At 48.5% G+C, this 13,897-nt stretch overlaps 1 protein-coding gene across 1 annotated transcript; it reads left to right on the top strand.

Annotated features, from left to right (window-relative positions):
* The first annotated feature begins 104 nt into the window (after positions 1 to 104).
* On the top strand, positions 105 to 13,655 carry PAAF1 (proteasomal ATPase associated factor 1). Its single transcript, XM_059820708.1, has 12 exons — positions 105 to 151; positions 237 to 277; positions 1,378 to 1,481; positions 1,897 to 1,986; positions 5,722 to 5,820; positions 6,541 to 6,691; positions 8,787 to 8,981; positions 9,336 to 9,427; positions 10,672 to 10,787; positions 11,869 to 11,951; positions 12,368 to 12,450; positions 13,342 to 13,655. Exons 1-12 carry the CDS (start codon positions 105 to 107, stop codon positions 13,417 to 13,419), a joined length of 1,179 nt encoding a protein of 392 aa, XP_059676691.1. The 3' UTR covers positions 13,420 to 13,655.
* Positions 13,656 to 13,897: the final 242 nt, after the last annotated feature.

The raw sequence follows: 13,897 nt of genomic DNA, 5'->3' as shown, positions 1-13,897 counted from the left end.
GCGGGAGCGCTCGCTCATTGGAGGACGCTTTCCCTTTCCGCTTCCGCCCCGCGGGGGCTGACGGGAAGGAAGGAGGCGGAAGGGGGTGCGTAGGTCCCGGCAAGATGGCGGCTACGTTGCGGATCCAGAGCGACTGGAGCCAAGCGTTGAGGTGGGCATGGCCCTCCTGGTCCCCTTCCCCTAGCCCTGGTCCCCTGCTCCTGCCCCGCGCTCACTGCTGCTCTTTCTCTCTGCAGAAGGGATGAAGGTGAGGCCTGGCTGAGCTGCCGGAGCCCTGGTGAGTGCTGAGGGGCCTGCGGAGGCCTCGGAGGAAGGCGGGCTGAGGGGGTGTCTGGGGGCTTGAGGGAGCTCTGTGGGTTAGCAGGGGATGAGGATGTTTTGGCGGGTGCCCTGTGGGTTAGGAGGGGGTGAGGAGTTTGTAGGCGGTGCCCTGTGGGTTAGGAGGGGCTGAGGGCGGTTGTAGGGGCTGCCCTGTGGGTTAGGAGGGGCTGAGGGCGGTTGTGGGGGCTGCGCTGTGGGTTAGGAGGGGCTGAGGGCGGTTGGGGGGGGTGTCCTGTGGGTTAGGAAGGGGTGAGGACGTTTAGGGGGGGTGTCCTGTGGGTTAGGAAGGGGTGAGGACGTTTAGGGGGGGTGTCCTGTGGGTTAGGAAGGGGTGAGGACGTTTAGTGGGGGTGCCCTGTGGGTTAGGAGGGGGTGAGGGCGGTTGGGGGGGTGCCTTGTGGGTTAGGAGGGGGTGAGTGGTTGGGGGGGTGCCGTGTGGGTTAGGAGGGGGTGAGGGTCGTTGTGGGGGGTGCCGTGTGGGTTAGGAGGGGGTGAGGGTCATTGTGGGGGGTGCCGTGTGGGTTAGGAGGGGCTGAGGGCGGTTGTGGGGGGTGCCGTGTGGGTTAGGAGGGGCTGAGGGCGGTTGTGGGGGGTGCCGTGTGGGTTAGGAGGGGCTGAGGGCGGTTGTGGGGGGTGCCGTGTGGGTTAGGAGGGGCTGAGGGCGGTTGTGGGGGGTGCCGTGTGGGTTAGGAGGGGCTGAGGGCGGTTGTGGGGGGTGCCGTGTGGGTTAGGAGGGGCTGAGGGCGGTTGTGGGGGGTGCCGTGTGGGTTAGGAGGGGCTGAGGGCGGTTGTGGGGGGTGCCGTGTGGGTTAGGAGGGGCTGAGGGCGGTTGTGGGGGGTGCCGTGTGGGTTAGGAGGGGCTGAGGGCGGTTGTGGGGGGTGCCGTGTGGGTTAGGAGGGGCTGAGGGCGGTTGTGGGGGGTGCCCTGTGGGTTAGGAAGGGGTGAGGACGTTTAGGGGGGGTGCCCTGTGGGTTAGGAGGGGGTGAGGGGAACGTGAGCTGAGAGGGGGTCTGGGGTCTGAGGGGTGGCCGAGCTGATGGCTGCTCTCCCCACAGGGAAGCCGACGCTGTACGGCAGCCTGACCCGCCGCGGGCTCAGTACCGAAGGTGTCCCTGACATCGCTGCCTCCGAGGGCTTCGTGGTTGGGGAAGTCACCAAGGTGCCAGGGCTGGGGTGGAGCGGGGGTCGGTAACCGCCTTCCATGTATGAAGGGGCGATGCTTTTACGACAGTCAAAATAGCAGCCTAAAGCTGTCGCCCTGTCCCCTGCGCGGTCCTATCCAGCTATCCTGGGCCTCCCGCCTGCGCAGTGCTCTGGAGCTGGTCCGTAGTGTCTCATAGTCGGGCTGGGGCTGTGCGTCATGGCTGGCCAGGCCATAGCGACCATCCGTTGCCACCCAGGGCCTGCATCTTGAGGAGGTGTAAGGAGATGAACCCAACGCTGCACCTTCCATCGGTCTTCAGGCTGTGAGAGACCGCAGCTGGTCCAGATTGTAGTTCTGCCTTGGCAGCCTCTATGTTTCAGTAGGACTAACAGCACTTCTAATTCTTTTTCTCCTCTCTTTCCTCCTCTAGAAAAGCATTCTCATTTCTTGTCCTCACGAAAATGTGTCCACAAAGTTCCTGGCCCCGTACACAACTTTTTGTAGAATTCATCAGAAAAGTGTAAGTAACCTTGTGAAGCGAGTGCGAAATAACTGGAAGCGACAGTGAACTTTCACAATGTGTCTCAGACTGTTGTGTGCTTGTTCTGAGGCATGGCCTGCAGCACGATTTGGTGTGTGAACTAGGTAATAAAACATACCAGATCATAGAAACTTGGGAAACTTGATCATGGTTAAGTTTACCCCCAAAAAATAATCTCGCAAATTTTTTAGACTGTTTTCTTGCAGGTGATCTAATTTCTGCTCACTTCAGGCCCATGACAGATCCCCCTGTAAAGGAATAAGATGTGTGAATTAGTGTGTGAAAAAACAAGATAAAAATAAGAGATTCCAGGCACTGAGCTCTTCATCTCTGATTGGTTCAAATCTATCCCTGGTTTGTAGCAGCTGTTTGCTCCCATGTAATGAAGTTGTCTGTCTTCAATATTTGCTGTATGAATTTCTGTTCATTCCCAGCGGGGCTGGGAATTGAATGTTGCATAAACTCATCTTGACCTGGTGGGAATTCAGGGACCAGAAAGTCCCAGCTTCTATTTAAAAAATAAATAAATTGCATGAACTTCTCACTTATTTAGACAAGCAGTCTGGCTTGTTTTGCTGAATAATCTTCTTTCTTATTGCACTCCCATCAACCTGGGGGTGCAACAAGTACAGCTTCTCACTGAACAGTGATACAGAAAGGCTGACTCTGACCTGAAATTTCTTCACTGAAGAGAAGCGCATAACTTGGCTTTGCTGGAAAGTCATCTGTGCTTTTGCTGAATGCTTAACCCTATGTGGAAATGATCCAAGAATCCAGGGAGTGTGTAGCCAGCAGGTACAGCTGGCTGCCCTAAAGGGAGTCCCCTGAAGGCTTCTGGAGACGTTTTAGTACACTTGTTTCATGATTTATTGAGTAAATTCTTGCGATAAACCCAGCTGAAAATGCTGAAAAGTCAGTCTCTATTAATGAAGCTCAAAAGCAGTATAAATCAAGGTGCGTTTTGACATAAAGGCAATTCTGCATCTCTACAGCTGTTTTAAGAGGAAGCGGGGCTCTGCTGAGAGACGGAGCTTGGCAATAAGGCAGCTCCGGAGACAGAGGTGAATCACATCTCTGAGCTTTGTGCTACTTAAGAGTCCCCAGCTGCCCTTTTGTGCGATAAATGGAATCAACATTCAGAGCACAGCAAAATGGAAATGCAGGCGTAAGTGTTCAGTCTGCTGTCAAATGCATGTGATGGCTTACAGCTGCACTGCAGATCTCTCCTCTGGAAAGCAGCAGAAGCAATATCTATTAATATGTAAATGATTTTAAAGCCGCTGTGGACTAAGCTCCAGTTATCCTTTTTACCTGCTGCCTCTTGTTCTGAGCACTAGTGCTTGGCCTTGCCTGTTTACATATCCCTCCTGAAAGTTTGGGGATATGTCAAACGTCAGTGAAGCTTTTTGTTCGTGCTTGAATGACCTTCACAGGCTTTTTGTTTTTTAACTAGGGAGCAAATTAATACGGATTGGTTTGTTACATTGGTGACGTGAGTGGCATTTTATGTATTTCTCACATTACCAATAAGTAAGTAAATATACTTAATGGCTGTTGTAACAGCTAAACCATTACCTTGTGCTCCTGTTTAAATCTTTTAATTCCCAATTACTATTTTTTCAAGTGGAGGTTGAGTATTGATCCTGCACCCTGTTAAAATTAGCTGTCGTTTGAGCTGTCAGAGCTTTTCAGGAGGGCAGTTTGGTCTGACTCTTGCTTGGATAGGAAAACTTATGATTGAAGTGTGGCATATCGTGTCCTCACAAGCTCTGGCTGATGCGCATGCAGCAATAGGATGCCATAGGACATCCTCCTTAACATCTGCAAACAGCTGGAGATTGATGTAGGTCTGTTATGTACTTGGTCTGCCTGGGGGCATCGTCCTTAAATCTCAGGCCTCTAGCTGTCATCTTTCTTGGTAAAGTCTCTCAATCTACTCGTATCTTTGGGTTTCCCTGTGAACATGGTAGTAAATCCAATTGTCTCTTCAGGCTGGCTGCTAGCTGAGGCTGAGCATGTGCTGAAGGATTGACAAAACCCAGTCCTGTTTGAGAATAGTTAGTTGTTCAGAAAAGCATTTAATCTGAAGCCTGGGATGAAGATGAGCAGCCTCATCCCTTACATACCTGACCAGGTGGTTGGGACCTGCAAGTACACTGACGGACTGTGCAAGTTAGGGCTGGAAGCTGTGCTTCGTCGTGGTGGTGAGGGGTTGGAATGGCGACAGAACTGTGATCTGCATTTCTCATGGTGGATCTGCATTTCTCATTTCTGTCTGTGGTTTTTGCCACTGAAGTACTTTCTTCTAAGCCATGGAGTGCAAATACAATTATTGGGAAGCTTTTGGAGGTGATACAGCATGATTCCAGTATCCAAATCTTGCAAGGCAGCTATTCCACTATGTAGTTGTGATAGTTTTATTGGTTTTTGCAGGATGCAACACTAGTGGTAACCTTTATTCTAACAAAATGATGGTTGGACTTGATGATCTTACAGGTCTTTTCCAACCTTAGTGATTCTGTGAAAATCTCTGCCATTGTTTTTCAGACTGTTTAGTGTTGCTGCAATCTATATTGGAAATATCTCTGTCACTTAGAAGATGTAATTGTTTCTTTCAAGGCTAGAATAACTGTTACCTTAAATTATTTTAGAATAGAATAGACTATTTCAGGGACCTACAATGATCATCTAGTCCAGTTGCATTTATCCACAACTAAAATGTGTCTGGCTTTCCCAAAAGGCAGCGATAATGTCTGGCATCATGGAAAGGCTACACTTTTGCAAGAATCTAAGCTCAACATCTGCTCTCTTCAAAAGTATTCAGCTCTCCGAGTGTTTATGCAAAGCAGGCAGTTGTTAATACCTTAGCGTAATAGAGTGTGCGAGGAGTTAGCCTGCCTGCATAAGGAACTAGTTTTGAGTCTGTTTCAGAACATTTAGCCATTTATTTGCTTCATAAATATCTCAGTGTCTTGTGGGCTTGTGAGTCAGGGCACTCTCAAGCTGGCCAGCTATCTTGAGCCAGCCTGGAAGAACTTGGCTCAATTTCTTATCTGCGTACAGGAGTTGCTAGAAAAATCCAGATTTCTGCTTCAACTGGGGTAAACCTGAAAGACAACTGCTGTCTGTGCAGGCTTCTGACTCAGCATTTCTTTTTCTACCTGCTTTGCAGATCTCTGCAGAGTCACAGGCAGAGAATAACAATTTCTCTGTCAAATTTGGTGGCAATTACAAGAAAACTGGGGTGCTTTGTGGCAGGTTCCAGTCACCCAATTCGTCTGAGCCCTGGCTGTGGGTCAGCCCAGATCAGCAGCTTGCTCTTGAAGGAGGAATGCAGCGATCTGTGTAAACAGATAAATTGAGGAGAATTTCTTTCTATGCTGTACTCATCCTCTAGAAAAACCCTGCTGTTCAGGATCCACTTGTTTTTTGATTTCTTAAGGGCTTCATTAATATCTCATAAAACATATTGAGAGGGTGAGGCGAGAAAGCCTGTGATGTCCTTGCTTAAATCTTAGGCTGAAAGTGTTTAGCTAGGAGTACGGAAGCTCTTTCGGGTGTTCTAAATGAGTCCAGCAGTATGTTTTAGGGAGATAATAGCACTGAGTGGTGTACTTAGCAGGTCTTCCCCAGTACAGAGTTAGGCTCTTGAGCAAAAATACCTATATACAGGGTCATATAAGGCTAACGTTTGGTGTTTTTACCCTCCTGCAGATTACCTGTCTTGATATTTCCAGTGGTGGAGGGCTTGGTGTGTCTACCAGCACAGACGGGACCATGAAAATCTGGCAGGCTGCAAATGGAGAAATAAGAGTAAGAGCGTCTAGCTTTGATGTTGTCTGTGACGTTATTGAAGTCATTTGGCTGTGATTTTGGTCAGGCTATCCGTACGCTGTGGTCTAGGGCAGGCAAGAATCTGGCTTTTGATTGAAAAGCTAATTGAAATTTGACATCTCGGAGGTTTTAAGGCAAATCTGTTGGAAAGCATGACCTCTCCCAAGGGAAACGATGCTCAGCAATCTGGAGAGGAGTCCTAGGGTAAAAATGAGAAACGGTAGTTAGGAATGACAGCTAGAGTGCAGAAGATAACTGACAGCTCCTAACCTGCGTGGTACAAGCACTGAATTTCTTCTGCGGTAGAGAAGAGGTGAGGAAGAAAGACTCCTGCCCGTGATGGATGAACCACATCATGGCTAACTGCCTTCCCGGTTAAGGTGTTTTTTGTGGAGCTCGACCTGTCAGGTGCTTGTTTGGCAGAGGATAAAGTCATTTAACCTGTTACTAGAAATAAATGTAGTATCCTTTGCTATGTAATTAGCTACTCAAATGGCAGAGGGAGGCCCAAAGTGTACCTGCTGCCTCTTTGAGTGCCTCGAATTCAGACGAGTCCGTTCCAGGAATGCAAACCCAGAGGATTTGAGCTTAATCCTCTGCCCACATAGGAACACCAAGTTTTCCAGTGTCATAGCTCAAAAATTGCTCGGCATAAGGGTGATAACAATGGAACTAGCACGTAGTTCTTTGTTTTTCCAGAGACTATTGGAAGGCCATGTGTATGATGTGAATTGTTGCAGGTTTTTCCCATCGGGCCTCGTGGTTCTGAGTGGGGGAATGGATGCCCAGCTAAAGATCTGGTCAGCAGAAGATGCCAGCTGCGTAGTAACATTTAAAGGTCACAAAGGAGGTACAGAGTACTTAGCCTTTAAAATCCTTGATCTGCTGTGTGTATAATTGCCTTGCACCCAAGGGCTAATGTTCAGTCACCAGCCTGCTGCACTTTGTGCTGTGCGTTTGTACTAGACATCTGGAGTGTCTTTTTCAAGCTCCCAGAACTTGAATAAAAAGAGTGGTGGTAGTTGTATTGGACAGCTGAAACTGTTTCTCTCACTGACCTGTGTTTTCTTCATTAATGAAGATAAAAAGAGGGAGGATGCAGTCCATCAGCCTGTTACAAGTGCCAGAGGTGGAGGCAGAGGGCATTCTGCTCCTCTAAGGCAGTCTCAGCTCTCCCAGAGCCCTGCACTGGGAATGTCTTCTGCTTACACCCAGATCATCCTGCTCACCTTCAGTTGCTCCAGAGCCTCTTCCTTTTTTTTTTTTCTTGCTTAGAAAAGCATATAGCAGTTTATTATGGACTGGCAGAACTCAGGCAGGCCTCAAGGATGCATGCTGTTGAAAGCGAGTAAGGCACAGCGAGAGCAGCTGCAAGGATACTTCAGTGATTATTTCATGAGAAGGGCTGGGCTAAGCTTGTTCACACTTGTACCAAGGGCAGATGTTCAGCTCTGCTCCTGCTGATGGTCTCGCTGCTGAAAATGAGTAAATTCTTCACCCTCCTTGTGTTCTCACGTAGGGGATGCACTGGTCACCTTATGTGGCGAGTTGAATGCTGTTCCTTGTGTTCAGGGTCCACGCTACAAAATCCTCCAACTGACACTGTCTTAGTCCCAGAGAATAACTGCAAGGGATGGAAAAGGAGCTACCCAGACAGGCTTCTGAGAGTGGTGATCAAAGCAAGTTTCTGGACAGAGCCTCTGTTAATCTCTGGAAAGAAGATTTGGTTTCCAGGACCCCTTGTTCAGAAGCAGCGTGGATTTATACGTAACGCTTAAGCAGGCTCCCGTTTTATTCCTGTTTACTCCTGGCCCAGAGCACAGTGGCCAGTGGGGCTGTCTTGTCATGGTGATTGCTTCCTAAGGGATGCCAGCTTGAACGCTTGGGCGATCGTGAGCACGTCCGAGTGAGTTTTGGATGTGGCATCAGACGCCCAAAACCCTGTCCCAAATTATCTCCTCCCTGAGTGACTAACTGCTTTGTACAGGTTCTTGTATTCCCTGTCTCACAATGTGCAAGGCTTTATTGAAAAGGTTAGTAAGACACATGACTAGCTGCCCAAAACCTGAGTAACTCGAAAACTTGTCTTATACTGAACCTGCCGTTGTTCCCATGTGGTCTATTTGTGTGGATTCAAAATGCTTCACCGCAAATGTCCTGTGAAATAACCGTGGCAGGTGGTGCAACAGAGCTTTGGTCAGAACGATGCTGGCTGGCTCCCCATGGCTCTGAAGTTGACTTTATTCGCTGTTTATAACTCCAGCCCAAACTGCTGCAGTCAGTTTGCTTGGCTTGCCCTGTCATTTGAGCTTGTCATGTTTAATGACTGGTTCGGTAAGGAAAGTATCAATTAAATCTTCTAACCATCTGACTGTTCCCTTCCAAAAAAAACACTGCGTCATTTTTCAGCTCTAGACTCAACATTCCACAGTGAAATGAAGTATTTAGGGGATGTTAGCACCTGCAAAGACTGCTCTTTTGGTGTTGCTGTAGCTGGATAATACGGATGCTGCTTGCCCCACACAACTTTGGGGATTATCCGGAGCTGGAGTTGGCAATGTTCTAAGAGTGCTGGGCCATGCTATTTTCTGCTTAAGTTAGAGTTTAATTATGGAGGTAGAAGCTCGGCAGCAGCTGCAGTATCAGCTCAGTTTGAGGCGAGGTTTTGCTGATCCTTTTATTGGTAATTTCTTGCCTTTGGGCTAGGTGGTGGCTCCCGCTCTGTACGGTTTGCTGGGAGCTGCTACCTGCCCCACACACCTCTTTTCTAGATGCTGTGGCTCCCTGCCCCACGTTGCGCCCCACGCGATTTGGCTGTGTGTGACTGGTGGCACTCTGGGGACAGCGGTTTGGGGCTTGTAGTTGAGTTCGCCTTGGGAAGTGAGATGCTTTGTCCGTCTGCCTTCCGTGCTGTCTGTCTGAACACGGCCTTTGCTTTGATGCAGGTATTTTGGACACTGCCATTGTGGATCGGGGAAGAAATGTCCTTTCCTGCTCTAGAGACGGCACTGCCCGCCTCTGGGACTGTGGAAAATCCGCCTGTCTGGGTGTCATTGCTGACTGTGGCTCTCCCGTCAACGGCATTGCCGTGGGCACTGCTGACAACTCCCTGAACCTGGGCACGCCTGAAAAAGCTCCTAGTAAGGATCTTTCTCTTAAAATTCATCTTCATTCCCCTGTCCCAAACTGCTTAGGTTTGTCACCAATAATCCTGAACATGTGGCTTGCTGCTCTGTGCCCTTGTGCCACCTAGGGAAGGGAACTAGGGTCACCAGAATAGAGCTCTCCAGTCCTGAGGAGGAATTGAGCCTTATCAAGCAGTTTGAGTGATTAACACTGGGGTCTCTTTGATTAGTGGCCTGCCTTGCTGGTGTCTTAGGGTCTGGAGGAATGTTGCTATAGGTTCAGCAGGGGTGATCCAAACTGTCAGGTTTTGGTACCAACAAGATTTGTTGCGTAGCTACTGCTGGAATTAACTGTTGTCCTTTTGTCAGGTGAACGTGAGATTGGGACAGAAGGGAAAATCCTGCTGCTGGCTCGAGAAGACAAGAAGCTTCAAGGAGTGGGACTGCAGAGCAGGCAGCCGGTAAGGAGTTCAAGACTATCAGAAATACCTGCCTGGGAGAGTGATCTGAGGTGCCACTATAAAATTCAGCTCCAGGGCCCCAGTCCCTTTGTTTTTCTTGCTGCTGCTGCAGCAGCTCCTCAGTTTGTAAGCTGCTATTCATGTGGCTGTGCAGAGCACTGGGATGAGGAATTGAGCCAGGTTAAATGTAGATAATTTACCTATCTAGTTACCTAGATGGGTAAACTGGTTAGTGTTATCCTAGCTGCATTCCCCAGTGAGGTTCACGACGTGGCACAGAAAGGGACAGAACCAGGCTGGAGGCAGGGAAGGGCTGATCTGCCTGACTTTGGTCTTACACTGCAGTGTTCTCCCCTGTATGTATTCACTGGAGGAGAGATGAAAACCTGGTACAATAAAGGGGTGCTTTTTCTCCTTTGTACTGGCCAGATTTTTATGTGAGGGTTTCAGGAGTAAGAATTGCTCATGATTTAACCCAGGTATGGAGAAGACAGTATTTAAATTTAAACAGTGGCCAGTAGATGTCATTGTGAAAGCAGGAACTGCAGGCTGTCTCATCCAGCCAAGATGTAAAGTTGCTGTTTATTCTGGCGGGTGTTTTAAGCAGCATGTGAAGAGAACCTCAGGTGGTCACCAGTCCATCTCCCTCCTCTTAGCAAAGGGAAACGGAGTTGGTAGATCTCGGGTACTGAAGATCTTCATTAGGACCGTCCTGGGCAGTAGGATGGGAGCAGATTGGACTGCTTGTGGCATTGTGGAGAGTAAAATTTGGGTGGAACAGTTAAACTCACCGAGGCTGGTCAGTGAGATGGCAAAGGCTCACCTGGAAAAACCTCACAGCCTCTGGAACAATGACTGCACCTCTGGGAGAAAAGAGTGGTCTTTGCCAACCTGCCATGCAGACCTGGTCCTGCTGCTCCATGGGTGTCTGAAGATTGGTTTGAGCTCAGCATTGGTTCGCCTGTCACTGTGTGACACATCTCTTCTCCAGAGGAGACCCAGGAGCATTCACTGATGGCACTGTCTCTGCTGACTTGACAAGACTGATCCTGGAGCACTGTTCTCCTGCTCGCCTTGGAGCAGAGCTGAGGGGTTATTAACCTAGCTCTGGGTTTGACAGTTTGTGCCATGACTCATGGAAGCAACTGTCCTCACTTCTAAATAAATTACTGCTTCCTTCTCCTGGGTGTCCTGTGTCCTCATCTGTGAGTGTCTGACACTTGAATTTGTTCCTATATTCCCAGGTGTTCCTCTTCATCGGATCTGATGCGTTCAACTGCTGCACATTCCTCTCAAGTACCTATATCCTAGCAGGGACTCAGGATGGGAACATATATCAGCTGGATGTGAGAAACACAAAGTGAGTGAGTGCCTGGGGCTGCAAGTATTTAAATAACAACTGTTTTTTTGGCTGGGAAAGAAAGCCAGATTGAGGGTGCCGGCAGACAATGCTCCTTCTTCTAAAGGGTGGATGCAGCCCAAACCATAGCACTGTGAGCTTCTGAGCCTCTTGCAGCTGTTTCTTTCTCCTGGGGAGCACTGGGGATGATACTTTTGCTCAGGTTGGTGATCTGATGGGATGTTCTCTGGAAAGTGCTTCCCAAAAGACTTACATAGGCTCTGTGCAGGTTCCTTAGTTACTGAAAAGCTTCTCAGTCTTGATCTGTGGCCAGGGGTCCTCTTGGCGTAGCCTTGCATCTCAGATTATTGCTTTTTTGAATATATATATAAAAAAATTATGCTCATGTATTATGTACTGTGCATATTATGTTATATATGATTATTTGTGTGATTATATATAACCTATGTACATAGAGAAGTTTTCTACTAAATCAATCTACAAATATATAGCAGCACCATTCCTCCCACTGAAAGCACAGCCCCTTCCTCTTCCTTCACTGGTGACACCGAAGTGTCTTTGTAGGATCTTAACATTTACCTTGATCCTTGTTCCAGCACAGGACTGGAACTGAGCTGTCGCTGAGGGCAGGAGCTGCTTTAAGTCGGTTTTTGAGTGTCAAAGGCGAGCTCTGAGCAGGGAAGCATCCAGATGGTGCTTTCGAGTGGGGGCTGTAGAGGCCGGCACCAAAGTCTGAAGTCTTTCATGCTGGATTAGCTCCAAGCTTTTGCCTGTGTCTTGGTAAAGATAATCCCTGTCTGTAATCCGCCATGGAGATGTGCCGGTGTTTGCCTGATAGCCAGCTCTTTACTCCCATTTCCATCCTTTGGCAACATCTGTGGGAAAACCAGTGCTGACTTCCGTCTGCTTCTAGAGGCAGAAGACTCTTTGCTAACCACTGATCAAGTCCCCATGTCCCATATGTTCTCCTCATGTGTCTCTTAACCACGAGCTCGCATTCTTCTTTCAGCGTTTGTACGTTAGAATGGGCTCTTGACTATAGACCATAATACTTCTCCCTTGTTTTTGCTCCTTTTTCTAGTGCTCCTATCCAGGTCATCCACAGATCAGGAGCACCGGTGCTTTCGCTGCTCCCGTACCGAGATGGATTTATTGCCAGCCAAGGTAACTCAAGTGCTGTGTTGTGCTGGTAGAGATTGTATAATGGAATCGAGGAGTTTTGTGCTTTTTAGGTACTGCCCTCTTACCTGTAAGCACTGGCTGTCTGGGCAGAGTGTCCGTGGCAAAAAGGGGATGTAGTAGGAGCTATATTACATGTTTGCTTTTTGCCTTGTGATTTCCACCCCCCACCTCCCCTGTGTTCCTCCAAAATAGGGCCTCCAAGGTGCCTCTCAACTGTTGGAGCCTTTTCCCATCTCTCTGACATCCTCACAGCATGTTCCCCTCTTCCTGGGTGCTCTGTACCCTGTGATCAGGCATTTCTGATGGGCCTGTTAGTGCTGTTTGTAATTAAGAGCATGGCTTATTTCACTAATTGGCCGACGTTCCTTCCTTGCTTGGTATCTCTTCTGCTCGTGTAGGTGATGGAACCTGCTTTATCGTTCAGCAAGACCTCGATTATGTCCTTGATCTCACAGAAGCTGACTGCGACCCTGTGTACAAGGTAAGGAACACGGCGTGTCGCCCAAGATACAGGGTGTAGGGAAAGGTGATGCCAGGTAGCAGGCAGCTGCCTTTATCTCGGGATTTGGCAGCCCACACAGCAGGTTCCTTCGCAGGGTTGACTTTTAAGCTTTTTTTTTCTAGCTGAATGATCTTAATATTTTGCATAAACAAATACTCTGCGGTGTACGCTGGCGTTATCTCCATCGTGCAGGAGCAAAACTGAAGCAGTGGAGTAGCTTGGTTGTTGGAGTAGCTCCGGCAGAACTGTGTTTCTCTAAAGAAGTGTGAATTAACTGTGCTTGGAGGATCATCGGGGTAAAAGCAACAGCTGCCTGCGCAGTCCTGCCTGTCTTCTCTTGTCCCCTGGTGACTCGAGACCCAAAAGTGGGTCTTGCCGTTGTGTTTCCAGACACTGCATCACTCTTGCGCAGATCAGGGAGCGTGACCTGGGTTCCCTGGCCTCTCAACCCGGTGACGCTGGTGGAAATTGTCTCTTGGTTTTTAACCCATTCCAGCTCCACGGTCCAGTTCTACCTCTCCTAGCCAACACACACCCTCAAGATTAACACTCGGCCTCGCATGGAGGCTGGGATTTGACCTGCACAACTCATTGGCCTGAGCAAAACATGAGAAAAGTCTGGAAAAAAGTCATTTTCCCTTTCGGATCTAACAGAACCACCCTTGTGTGAGCGCTTACTGGCTCCCTAAGCGCCGGGTGAAACCTTGAACTGTCTTTTAAAACCTGCTAATGCTGTTTCAGGGCACAGTTGCCTCCTGTTCCCCCTGTAAAAGTCCAAGAGGAAAGCTGATCTCTGAGAATGTTACTTTTAACTGTCACTTGGGGAGATCCTGCACTTAAATACTGTTTTTATTTCCCCCTCTTTTTCAGGCAGCTTCTTGGGAGAAGCAAATTTACACATGCTGCAGAGACGGGATAGTGAGGAGATACCAACTTTCCGACCTTTAAGTGTTTGGATCGGCCGAATAGTGGAGAGATAGGTTGAAATAGCTCTTCCAAGCTTATTTCCCTGCACAGTGCGTTCGAGATGTGTATATAGAAGTTTCTGAGGTATATAGAAGTTTCTGAGGCTGTTGTGATGACCCGGCTCTGTGCAGAGGTTTTTGGTGACAGGTAATATTTCTTACTACAACACAACTTTGATCGTTTTTAATTCGGAGAGCGGCTCCCAGGCGTTAGAGAGGATCTTGTGTTGCAGCATTTATTTTTCTCACTGCTGCACAAACTGCTGTTTGGAGGGGGGAAAAAATAAAAATGAATTGGAGGTGGGGGCGATGAGGGTGACTGTACCGCGGTATGGACTGAAATAAAGCAACTGCTTTGGTAACACCTGTGTGGAAAAGAAATTTTCCAAGAAAACGCCTTTTTTTTAAAAAAGAAAAAAAGAAAAAAAGAGAGGCAGTGGGTAGGGTGTGAGCGGGTTGGC

Source organism: Gavia stellata, chromosome 1 (assembly GCF_030936135.1).
Source record: "Gavia stellata isolate bGavSte3 chromosome 1, bGavSte3.hap2, whole genome shotgun sequence".
NCBI lineage: Eukaryota > Metazoa > Chordata > Aves > Gaviiformes > Gaviidae > Gavia > Gavia stellata.
Note: the sequence above shows the minus strand (reverse complement) of the source record. Positions and strands in the feature narration are given on the sequence as shown.

What these genes read in the sequence shown, in the direction of transcription:
- PAAF1 (XM_059820708.1), top strand. Translation starts at nt 105, where the DNA reads ATGGCGGCTACGTTGCGGATCCAGAGCGACTGGAGCCAAGCGTTGAG. An exon ending in CACGCCTGAAAAAGCTCCTA is followed by an intron (nt 8,982 to 9,335) that starts GTAAGGATCTTT and finishes TCCTTTTGTCAG; the next exon opens with GTGAACGTGAGATTGGGACA. An exon ending in ACTGCGACCCTGTGTACAAG is followed by an intron (nt 12,451 to 13,341) that starts GTAAGGAACACG and finishes CCTCTTTTTCAG; the next exon opens with GCAGCTTCTTGGGAGAAGCA.